The sequence below is a fragment of the Psittacula echo genome (assembly GCF_963264785.1).
Source record: "Psittacula echo genome assembly, chromosome: 7".
Classification (NCBI taxonomy): Eukaryota; Metazoa; Chordata; class Aves; order Psittaciformes; family Psittacidae; genus Psittacula; species Psittacula echo.
The window spans coordinates 58002663-58014806 of NC_137740.1; the positions used below are offsets into that span (position 1 = coordinate 58002663).

General features: G+C 37.0%; 1 protein-coding gene across 1 annotated transcript; it reads left to right on the forward strand.

Annotated features, from left to right (window-relative positions):
• Nucleotides 1–1445: 1445 nt before the first annotated feature.
• RBP2 (retinol binding protein 2) lies at nt 1446–9835 on the forward strand (the record flags this gene model as incomplete). The annotated part of the gene is made up of 4 exons (XM_080623317.1): nt 1446–1518; nt 5053–5231; nt 8063–8164; nt 9782–9835. The coding sequence occupies 4 exons, from the start codon at nt 1446–1448 to the stop codon at nt 9833–9835; spliced, it is 408 nt and encodes a 135-aa protein (XP_080479443.1).
• Nucleotides 9836–12144: the final 2309 nt, after the last annotated feature.

Below are 12144 nucleotides of genomic sequence, written 5' to 3' on the forward strand. Positions count from 1 at the left end.
GTGCTTGAAACAAGGCATATGTTTGAGCAAGCCAACCTCTACCTATTTAAAGATTTCAGTGATTACGAATTTCACTGGTCTATAGATAAATTATGCAGGTAAGGATGCAGGTATCTTCCTATGTGCATCACACAGAAATTCATCTCACTTTAACAGTCACTGCAGTTCCTTGAGCCTTTGACTCATATCTGATTGAAAGCCCTCTTAATATGTCCTATAGGTATAGATCAAGATACTTCTTTTCCTTCTCTTAAATTAGCTCCTTAAGTATTACACAAGGACATTTGAAGAACTCAGCTCCTAGAAACTCTCAACTTTTTTTAATGGTTTGTTGTTTGGCTTCTTTAATCCCTTTTTTCAGCATTTATGGAATCTTCCATAAATTATTTTTAAAATGAAAGCGTAAAGAAGATATCATAAGATCAGTAACTCAATTTACTTATTTCTGAGTTGGAGTTTTAGATTTCAATACTTTTCTGGTAAAATTTTTAATAATATTCCCATTATAAAAAAGAGAGAAAGAAGAGAAAGGAAAATCAGGGAGTTTTGGACTCCTGATCACTTCTGTAAGTTATCTTGGCTAATGAAAGCCAAAGAATTTAAAACCTTAACTTACATTAATTTGCCTTTAGTGCTTACTTTAAATTCTGATAAAGTTCTACTACACATTCAAATTCTTCATTCAGACACATTCTGAATGTACTTATTTGCACAACTGCAATCTGCTTTTCTGCATAACAATGTAATGCTGCTGGATGAAAAATACCTCTCTAACACAAACTGCTATGTTTAGAGGAAATTAAAATATCCTTTTTAGGGTAGAACTAATATAATTATGATTGATTTTGATTTACTAAACATTTGCTAAACTTGTTGATAATTTAAAACAAAAATGCAGCTATTGATCTACAGATGTTTTGAAAATCAGAAGAAAACTAAAGAATTTTCAACAGAAATATTCCCTCTTTCCGCCGTGCCTTGCATTTGTTGCACTTTCAAGACGCCCATTAATTTTAAAAGAGAGTTCTGGGAATGTCAGCTCTGTAAGACTGTTTCTTCATAAGGAAATGTGACATGGAAAGGAACTCAAAGAGAATTCACCTTGGAAACTTGAACTGGGTTCTATAATTTGCCACTCTGTTCACTATATTTCAAAGGTATCCCATAATAGCTAGTGGTTCTTCACAAAGGTCACTGTAAAATCATAACCTGTATGACTACATATTTCAGAGAGTGTTCCTCATCTGTCAGCTGTTCAAGTGAACTTTGTTAATGGAGGCAAAGTTTTTTGAGGTTGTCACTCTGACCCTTAAACTGTATTATCTACAAAACCATAAACCTTAATAAAAATAAAAGATATGAAAAGGTTTATAAAACATCCTCTTAACAGATCCTGCTTCCAGCTTCACCTTTTGATCTGCAGTTGGTTTTCAGCTCTTGCCACCATGCCTGCTGATTACAATGGGACGTGGGAAATGGAAAGAAATGAAAACTTGGAAGGCTACATGGTCGCTTTAGGTAAATGAAAAAATATTAACTATATAAAGAGAAAATGTTTCAATTATAAGCAAAATCCTCCTAAAAATTAATGAGACTATTTCTGTGCATCGTGACATAAGGGTTTCTACCAACCACATTAAAAGTTCAGAAAAGTAATATACTTATAATTACAGTGATGTAAGTATATAAGTAAGAGAAGAGTTGTAGCCAAACGTATTAGTCATTATTTAGATGAATGAAAAGCCAGGTATAGATGGGGAAAAAAAAAACAGATACAGATATTTCAGATACAGAAATTATAGATTTAAATATTTGTTACTCCTGGTATATACTTATTGTAACAGTCAAATCACAACCTGGTCGGCTCTGTTAAAGATGGGATAATCTCTGCCCCTAAATTAACGACAGTGTTTAGTAATTAATGCTTTGAAGTAGTAGAAATTCTATGTACCAATTGGATGATAAAGTTGAAAAAAGCCTTTAAAAAGAATTAAAGACACATGGGCAGATATTTCTGACAACTTCTGTGGGAGTCCATACACAGCAAGGAGACTTAGGTCACAGGATTTCTTAAAGATAGGTTTGCACTGTTAACTAAGCTGACTTTCACTTGTCTAGGACCATCATCGATGACAATGTACGTATACATGCAAAAAGAGATGTTCTGCTCTTCAGGCAACTTACATTACTACTCTGTTAGCCTCTTAAGCATCAGAGGCCTGATAGCTACAGTTTGTGTATCCATTGTATAGGATATTGCTTGTAGATGCTAGTATATTGTTAACTGACTACGAGTTCATATCTGTTCATATCAAGTTTTTTTGTTTATAGGTTTATTTTTCCCCACACTGATAGACTCAATTTTTGTAATGACTGAGCTGATTTTAGGAGAGAAATGTTTTCTTGTGTTGCACCTATTATTTTCCATATAAAATGCCTTTTAAGCACTTTTGTTCCCATAAAGGCATAAACTTTTTGCTCCTGCTCATTATGATTATCGAAGTAGTGTGCATGAAATCCTTCCTGTACTTAGGTTACCAAAGATGTAGACCTTTGATTTGCTGAAAAGAAGAAATAATAGAAGACATCACCATTTCTCAAGAATTTCTTCAGTGCAACCTGGGTTGGCACTGGAAGAACAGTTACCACCTTTCCACCACTGCAGTAATAGAGCTGCACTCCAAAACCAGCAAAAAAAGAGGGGAGTTAGTTTTATACATGCATGAGAAGTTGTCTGGAGCTGGCCCTTCCTAAGTACATGATGGGGGTTTTTGCATATACATGCATATAGATTTTGTAAGTTATACTAATTAAATACTACAAAAAAAAACCCACCACCACAATCAATGCAGAGATGCATTTGGCTATAGGTGATTCTCTGAATGGAAGGAAATTAAATGGAAAGGATGAAAAGATATTCTTCTGCTCTGTTTCTCACAATATACATAAGGTTGATATTTTAAGCATTAAAGTGGTCAGGTTCAAGGCACAATGTGAGTTTGGTTTGTTGAAATTCATCCATCCTTTAAATTAATGCAGATGCATTTCTATACTTTAATTGAATACCTTTGCCCTTTAAGCCAGAAACTTTGATTTTAACATAAATATGCTACAAAGTATTTTAATATATTAGAATAGAACAACATATCATTTTTATTGCCTGCATTGTTCAAAATGCAGTTATGAAAACCATGCTTTAATAAAACCTCCCCTGATTTTTCTCCAGGAGCTACAAGACTAATATATTAGTCAGAAATAGCATTTCTTTGGAAGTCTAAAAATTTTTTTCCTCAGAGAGAACTAGATTTTATGATACCTGGCTATAAATCATACCCAGAGATACCTCTAATCCACCCCAACAGATGAAATATACCCAAGAAGTCTTGAATATAAATATTGAACAAGAACATTATTCCCCATGTTAAAAAGTAAGAAGTTTTTTCAAGCCAATCCTTGTACTCATCTCGATTAGTAATTCACAAGTAGTATAATGAATCTACCCCCCAAAAAAGGGCTCCATTAGTATGTGGCATTGCTGAGCTGACAATGATTAAACTTGCATGCAAAACCACTAAAGGATGGCTAACAAATCAAAAGCAGTTTTCAATCTCTTGCAGAAGCATGTGAGATTATTTCATTTGCATATAGCACCATAACAAGATTCACTGTCAGCTGGTCAGAAATATTTATTGCAGATGGTAATGCAGCTGGCATTAGGTGGATTGTCTGGGGCAAACTATCGTCGTAGCAATATATATTCTCCTTTTAGAAACTTTCAATGAATTCAGTTGCAAGCAGTTGTTTACATTCTAATGTTAGGCTTCTTCATGAACAAAATAAGGATGTTAAGGAGATCTGTTCTGCATAAAATGGTTACAGAATATTAAATAGGAACTATCAAATGCTGTACTTAGATATTTCTTTTACTCTTGGCTTTTAATTCATCACCCTTTAACATCTAAACTACACCTCATCTCTGTGTCTGCTGTCTACTAATAGTGTATAAGTCATAGTTTTATTTCATTGCTTATTTTTATCCATTTGAATAATTTTCAATATTTTTAAATGAATTAACCTCTTATATAGCTCCACAGACTATAGGTTCATCGTAAAAGTAACATTAACAATGTAATTATAATCATTTACAAGGATACCGGAGAGGGACTCATCATCAGGGACTGTAGAGATAGAACAAGGGGCAATGGGTTTAAACTAAAACAGAGGAAGTTCAAGTTGGATATAAAGAAGTTCTTTACTGTGAGCATGGTGAGGCACTGGCACAGGTTGCCCAAAGAAGTGGTGAATGCTCCATCCCTGGCAGTGTTCAAGGCCAGGTTGGACAGAGCCTCAGGCATCATGGTCTTGTGTGAGGTGCCCCTGCCCATGGCAGGGGATTGGAACTAGATGATCTTAAGGTCCTTTCCAACCCCAACCATTCTATGATTCTATGCCAAAATCCACTTGGTTACATACTCAGTCTAACATGCTTATTTTCTGAAAAAGAATATTATTTTGAGGTTCTTCTTTTGGGGGCGGCCAACATTTGTAACCCTGCAGGACACACACCAGCACCCTCCCATGTGAGGTGCTACATGACTTACACTGCATGCTTACAGAAGAGAAGAGAATGGCTCCCAGGCATAAAGTGATAATAGCACTCCTGGCATCCCACAGCTTCTTGAGGCCAAATAGGCAAGTCCATCTAATAGCAACTGTTGCACATCCTCAAAAAAAATGGAGATTTGAAATTCACTACTGGCTGTATGTTGTAACTCAGCTCACAACATTCCCACAGATATCCTGTTAATAAGTAAGTTTATAGTCAGTGAAAGATGTTCAAGTTGAAAGTTTACTGACAAACACAGAACTATTTTTATTTGGAGTTATCTTTTTCTCTACAAAATGTTGCAGGTGAAAATGTCATTTGTGGAACTCTGTTCCACACCAGATGTGTTGGGGTTTTTTAGTATGTATGAATATAAGTGCTGTGGGGTTTTATTTTTGGTAGCAAATATGGGACTTTTCATTGTGATACTCTCTGTTTTATGGCAGGTATTGATTTTGCGACTCGTAAGATTGCAAAACATTTGAAACAAACAAAGGAGGTTGTTCAAGATGGTGATAACTTTAAAGTAAAAACACTCAGTACTTTCAGAAACTATGAACTGAATTTCACTGTGGGAGTGGAGTTTGAGGAGCACACCAAAGGCCTGGATAATCGAGTGGTAAAGGTAAAAAGTTTGGTGTCTTGTATCTGTTTACCCTACAGCCAGCACCAGGAGGGAGCAGTTCCAAAAATCAGCTGAATACATGAAAAAGCACCCACAATATTTACAAACATCGGGGGATTTTTATAAAGCAGGAATAATTTGCATCTTGAGACAGTTTCGGTTCCTGCTACAAGCATTTATTACGCATGCAAATCAGGATGGCTACGTGAGGACAATCGTTAATTACATATTTTTCTAGTAGGAGATTTTTCCAGCTTTTCTCTGATACACCTTTATGTATTTATAAAGTAGCAAAACTGTATTTTGACCTATTTATCTTCCTTCCTGAAACTATAAATCCATCCATTTGAATCGAGGACTTTCTGTGACTCAGTATAAACTTTCAGTTCTGAGTGGCAAGGTTCACACTGTGTTTTCCATCTGAGCCTGCTCAGCCTCAGCTGGACAGTTAAACAGTTGGACACTGTTAAAAATAAACCTGCTCTCAGCTATTAACCTTAAGGGAGCTCTGAGAAGGGATAAGACCAAAACGTGAGCCATAGCTACCACTGATACAGGTGGCAGGCCTACTGGCAGTGGCAGACAGGGAAGGAAGCCCAGCAGTGCATGCTTTAACATCTTTAGGGTTATAAGAGTAACCTGAGCTCAAAATTCCCTTAGGAAACTGGCCATATGTTCATACACCTTTCAGCGAGATATGCAGAGGAGTAACATTTTGATCAAGGACCATATTGTGTGTTAGTCAAGTTTCTGTATCAATGCTGCTTCTGTTTTACTCTCCTGTCACGCCTAAAATATTTAAAGAGGATTTTCAAAGGTAGAAAGGCCAGTAGATCTTTAATTTCCACAGTCTTATTAATCTTGCATCACCTGCCTGTCTTTGTCATCACTCACTGAATCTTGCCCTATCAACTCCTCTGCCAATTACTGCAGTTTTATTCTTCCGCTAAGCTCAGCTCTCTTGCTCTTCTCCAAACATATGCTGTTTTTTCCATCAAAGTTTTCTCAATAAACAAAGTTTTGGAACTTGTTGCCAAACTCTGAGATGCTGGTATCAAAGCTCACTGTCAACAAGACCTGTTTTGTTTTGGCAATTGCCACAGGAAATCAGCAGCATACAGGACATGTTTACATTTGAACTCACATCATCCTTCACTAGAGTGGCACAAATTAAACAGAAGACATTGTTTATTCACTGTGGGTCACTTTTCATTCTCAAACTTGATGAAGTGTAATTCCTACTACTTCTTTCAAATTACTTCTCATGCACAGCACTGCAAGCCACGATACTGTAAGACCCATTCTTTTCCACTGGGTGGGACATATTCTTGTGACAGACCTTATGCTTTGAAACATTGCTCCCACATCTCTTTAGATCAGTTGAAGGCATTACTGAGTATCTAAGGACTCATTATTTGCACCACTCCTTAAATCCGTAGACCCTAGTGCTCTTCACCACTATCAAAGCCATTGCCTTTCTGTACAAAATTATTTCATTTGCAGACTCTCCTCTTCATTATCAGATATTTGGAAGGAAGGATGGGAACACAGCTTGTATTTATAACCCTACTTGGCTTAACCATTTTTGCCTAATACACTTTCCTAAACAAATCACGTTACTTGTTTCTAACAAGAGGAGAGGGACATAAGGAAGCAAGTCATGCCATTATTCTCTGGACTGCTATAAAAGAATTTTCTGGTCATTTTATTAACAAAACAATGCCTCAGACACATTGAAAGTAGATGAAGGTAATAAAGCTGCTAGGCAACATTTAAATGTAAAGAGGGCATGGATAATTTAAAGAGCATGTAGCTTAAAAACTCCGTAAATAAGAAAGAAGTTAATTGAAATGGAATGAGTTTTGTCTTGTTATTAATAGAAAGCTCCCTCAAAAGAGAAATAAATCTCCCAGTGCTGAACTAGAAAATAAATTAAGCTCCCAATACTCAGGGAGCTTTTTAATAACTGAACTTCCACTGATTGTAACTGGTCTCCGATGAGGATTTGCCTGTGATACATGGTTAAATGCCTCCCTACAGAACAAGGGTTCAAATCTAGAACAATTCAAACAAAGTTGCTTTGAATGTACTCTATTTTATCTGAGTAGATAATTTAGCCTGTAAAGAGAACTTTTTCTTACAGATATGGTCATCCTGCTCCTGGACAAGAATCAGCATGCCTACTGTCCTGTTTATTAGTGATAGACTGTATCACATCAAATCATGAAATGGCTGAGGATGGAAGGGACTACTTGACATCACCTAGTCTGCTCAAGCAGGGTCAGCTAGAGCATGTTGTCCAGCTTATGATCGTTCTTCTTTAAAGGTCATTTGTGAAAGTGCATGACAATAGATAAATAGATTTATTGTATGAGATTATATTAACATACACTTCCATTTGTTATTTGATGCAGAGCTAGAAAAGGTGTTAGCACTGCACTAGTTGGTATAAGCCCCTATGTCTTCACTCATCAAGCCTTCTAATCTTTTTATTAATGGCTTTAAACGGCAAGAAAATAAAAATACAATTTGCATTCATGGCACAAGTGTTAATTCACCCAGCAAGTACCTAGTTAGTATGAACGCTTTATACTCATGTATGTGAAGAAATGCATGGAAATGACAACAAAGCATTGTAAAAGCTTCACATCAAAATCCTGTTGTCATCTTGAATGCATCCTGGTTTTGGTTGAATGTCTGCTTTGGAGGTTTTTAGGAGGAAGGTGGGGAATGGTAGGGAATTGTGTCTTCTCATTGTTTGATTGAGCATATTTTCATGTATTGATAAACTTCTTGATAACATATCTGAGTTAATTATCTGATTCATGCAGACGCTAGTGACCTGGGACGGTGACAAACTGGTGTGTGTTCAGACAGGTGAAAAGAAAAACAGGGGCTGGAAGCACTGGATTGAAGGAGACCTACTGCATCTGGTAAGGGCTGCTGCACAGATTACATAGTACACAACCGACACTGCATCAAAGTGTGGTTTTCCATTTCAAGGGGCTTGTTACTTGTTCTAGTTTGAATGGTCTTTATTTAGACAGCTCCTGTCACTGAGCTCTGAGGAAATTCCCCCTCTGCTACAACTCAGGAATGCTCAATTTCTTTCCATTTGCTCCCAATTAAGTCATAACCCTTCAGAGGTTTTTTTTGCTCCAGTCCACTGCCCTTCAGCTATTAACCCTTCTTGTTACATTGCACCTCTAACATCAGCTCATTCTTATATCATCGGTGGTAGGAAAAATAAACCCAACAAACCAAAACCCAAAAAAACCCCAAACTGTATGGGACAGATTGCAAGAAAAAAGCTATTTTTGTTCTGGAAGAAGCACTATGCGATTTTAGCATACAGTAGTGTAATACAGATCAGAAACTGCTCGGTATTCAAGAGGATCCTGCAAACAAGCTACACTGCAATTACTGTGTGCTAGTACAAGAAAAAAGTCAAAACATTCATACATCTGAGTTAGTAAGCTGGAGCCCAAAGCTAAATGAGGTAAGTCCAAGATAGGCCAGAAGAGCCTGTGCAGGAAATAAGGAGTGAAGTCCAGAAAGATTTCAAAAATATAGACACATATGATAATGATTCCAGAGTTTCTTGGGACAGCAATCAAGAAATGGGCATGATAATGTTGGATGCTGCAATAGCTGGGTGGAGAAAGATTATGGAGCGGAGCTCATTGATCTGTCTCATGATTAGCCTCTAGATACCTACTCCTTCACAAGTATGCCCTACAGGTAGTCGGTATGGCCAGGTACACTGCCTCAAGTCTGCAAGCTTAGAAGGTCAAAGCAATGAATGGAAGAACACTGTCTGCCACTTAACTAAAAGCCAACTGTCCAGTACACCTTTTCAATGCTATTTTAATGCATATCCAAAACCTGACCTAACAAAGGTTCTACATGCTGGCACTAGGATTCAGGCTAAGACTGGCAAAAACAGAGAGATCAAGTAGATTTTACAAGTCTTCAGAAACAGTATTGCTGGCCAAAAAGCCAGCTGCAGCTCACTTCAAAGTCTGATTTGGCACAGGCTAATGAGAAGACTGCCCAAACTGACTGCATTGCCATGTGCACGTGTGCCAACCTTTAAGGGGTCGGTTGCAACACTGGGCAAAGATGTTGTGTTGTTTTGGCCCCTGAAAGATGGTTTGGGCATGTCTCTGAAGCAAATGCCCTCATCTGTTCAAAGCATCCTCTTTTTTTATTTAATTCCTTGTTTCACAGCTTCTTGTAATTATGAGGTAATGTGAATTATTAACTATTACAGTATATTGTTTTAACAATAAAGCATGAGAAAGCATTGCATTAAAGAGCAATTTTTATGCATTTTTCATGTTTATGCTTCTTAAAGCTCAGTTTAACTGTCAAAATCTAATTACTGCAACATGTGGTGCATGCCTGCTGTTTAGTTACATATAATACACTATTCTTTTTGTTCTCTTCTTCATAAACACATCTTTTTATTGCAGTGATTTCTGGCAGGATCTGCTGCGTATGCAAAATACAACTTGTACCACTATATACTAACTGTTTTAATATTGTAGGAACTGACATGTGAAGACCAGGTGTGCTATCAGGTATATAAGAAGAAAAAATAAAACTGATCAGAAAGCTGCACCATTATGATGTTATGTTTTGTCTGAAGAGAAGAACCAAGCCAGATTTGCAATAATTCTTCAACACCACCTTGCGAACGTATTTTAAGCCTGTTTATGGAAACAAACACATTTTATAGAAAAAACATCAAACAGTTACAAACATCATATATTCCTTTGTATTTCAGTCTGGAGTTAAATAAAAGTAATTGTCTTTCAAATCATGCTTTCCTACGTATTTTTAATCATTTCCAGATTAAAAAGGAATGCCTTGCAGTGACAAGACTGAAAATTATCAGTTACAATGATCTCGACCACAGTGTATCTCTTCATAATAGCTGTAATATTATAATATATTTGGATGACTGAGTAAAACTGGGCAGTCATTGGACTGTTTCTATTTAATTTAGTTCTGGATCACAAAGTCCACAGTTTCAGGCAACATAACGGCGCACTGAATACGATACGTGGCCTTTCGCATGCAGGTGATTGATTTGATTTTGGCCCAGGTCTATAGCTGCTAGTGGTTACCACCTGATTATGTTTCCTTGCCAATGTGAAATGCTGTAACTCCTTAGTATGTTCCTAGAGTGAATCACTGACAATGCTGCTAAATGCCAGCTAGAGCTGACATCCTACTAATAATCCCAGTGGAGAAATCTGCTGTTTGATGCAAACTTTATATTCAAGAGTTGCTCCATGATGTGCAAACTAAGGCATACTTATGGCTGTAGGAGAAAAACTGCAAAGTACACACAGACTGCCTGTACCCTCTTCATAAAGAGTACCTGCCCTGCTGCAATCTTCACTTTCTACCTCCCTTTCAGAGACTTTAAAAAGAAAAGTAATTTCCGTACAACTCTTCTAAGTTTTATTTCAGGTTTTTCAAAGGAATTCATGCTCTTTGCTAAAGGCAAGTTTAAGTTAACCATGGATGGTGAGCACTACTTCAGTAAATAGAAATTATTCAACAAAATGCACACATTTCACAGAACTGAAGAAGGGCTTGTATGCCCAAAAGCTCATCTGGTTTTTCCCAACCATATGAATTATTCTAATAAAAAAACCCAAACCTGTCTTTCCTACAACTTTGCCTTGCAGATATATAAACTTTCTCATAAACTTTATCACCATTTCAATTCCATATTGTCCACAGGCCCCCATCTTCTGTTTGGTATGGGAGGGGTGGCAATTCGCTAAACAGATCAGTGGTAGGGAATTGGAGAAGAGATGGGGAAAAACACTTTGCAGAAATGGGAATATATTCTCCCCTTCCTAACCTGCTTTGAGCCTTCCCACTGTCTCACTGCTTTCCTACCTTTTAGGATAGGAAAGCAGTGAGACAGTGTCCCAGCTGAAAACAAGGTTACATCTGCAAAAACCCAAATTGGATTAATAAGTCACTAATACTTACATGGCCATGGACATATAGGTGTGTATATAGGGATATTTTTATGAATTGGACTTTGCTTCTCCTGATGGAAGTTGACTGGTATCAAACTTCCTGTGTACTTCAGCTAAGCAATGCTCTAATGTTGGTTCACATAGAAGAAACTGCAGTTGGAGTTGATAAACTCCTTATTTTTATTTATTCAGCCCTCACCCTGACTTTCCATTAGAAATATATTTAATTCCTATTTCCAAGTCTCTGCTAGTTACTAGGATAGGAAGTACCACAGTTCATTAAGCTTTCAAAATGTTATCAGAACAAAGTAATCACTGGGAAACAAAATGTGCACATTTTAATCAGTGACATTTCTCATAGCTGGTTTTTGGCAGGAGTAAGCCTGCACGACGTGGGGTTTCATAACTTCACACCAAATCAGAAAACAAAGGAAAACCTTTCATGTAGCACAAAAAACTATCAATAATTCACAATGGATGAGTCTGCAGATGGAAAGTAAGCATTCTTCAATTGATTTCTTATTATGTTTACTGGTTTTACCTAATGGATACGGTAGGGAAGTTCATGAAGTAGGCCAATGTGCATTTCAGTAGACTCTGATTAGGAGAAAACTGGATCTGGCCACTTTTGGTCATCAGTTTTCTTTAATGCTTTAACAGGGAGTGAGCAAATGTGCAAGTTTTTTTACATTGCAGAACAGAATTTTCTTCCCACACATACTGATATGTAGGAACTTACAGCACCTTTACAACTGTATGCACAGAACTGGAGACAGAGGAGATATTAATTTTGTTACATTACAATTGCTTCCAAAGGCACGTATAGATATACTTGTTTGTGTCATATTTGTGATGTTAGATTGGTCTCTAAGCTGTACAAAGTCCCTTATCTCCTTGTCAGCAGATTA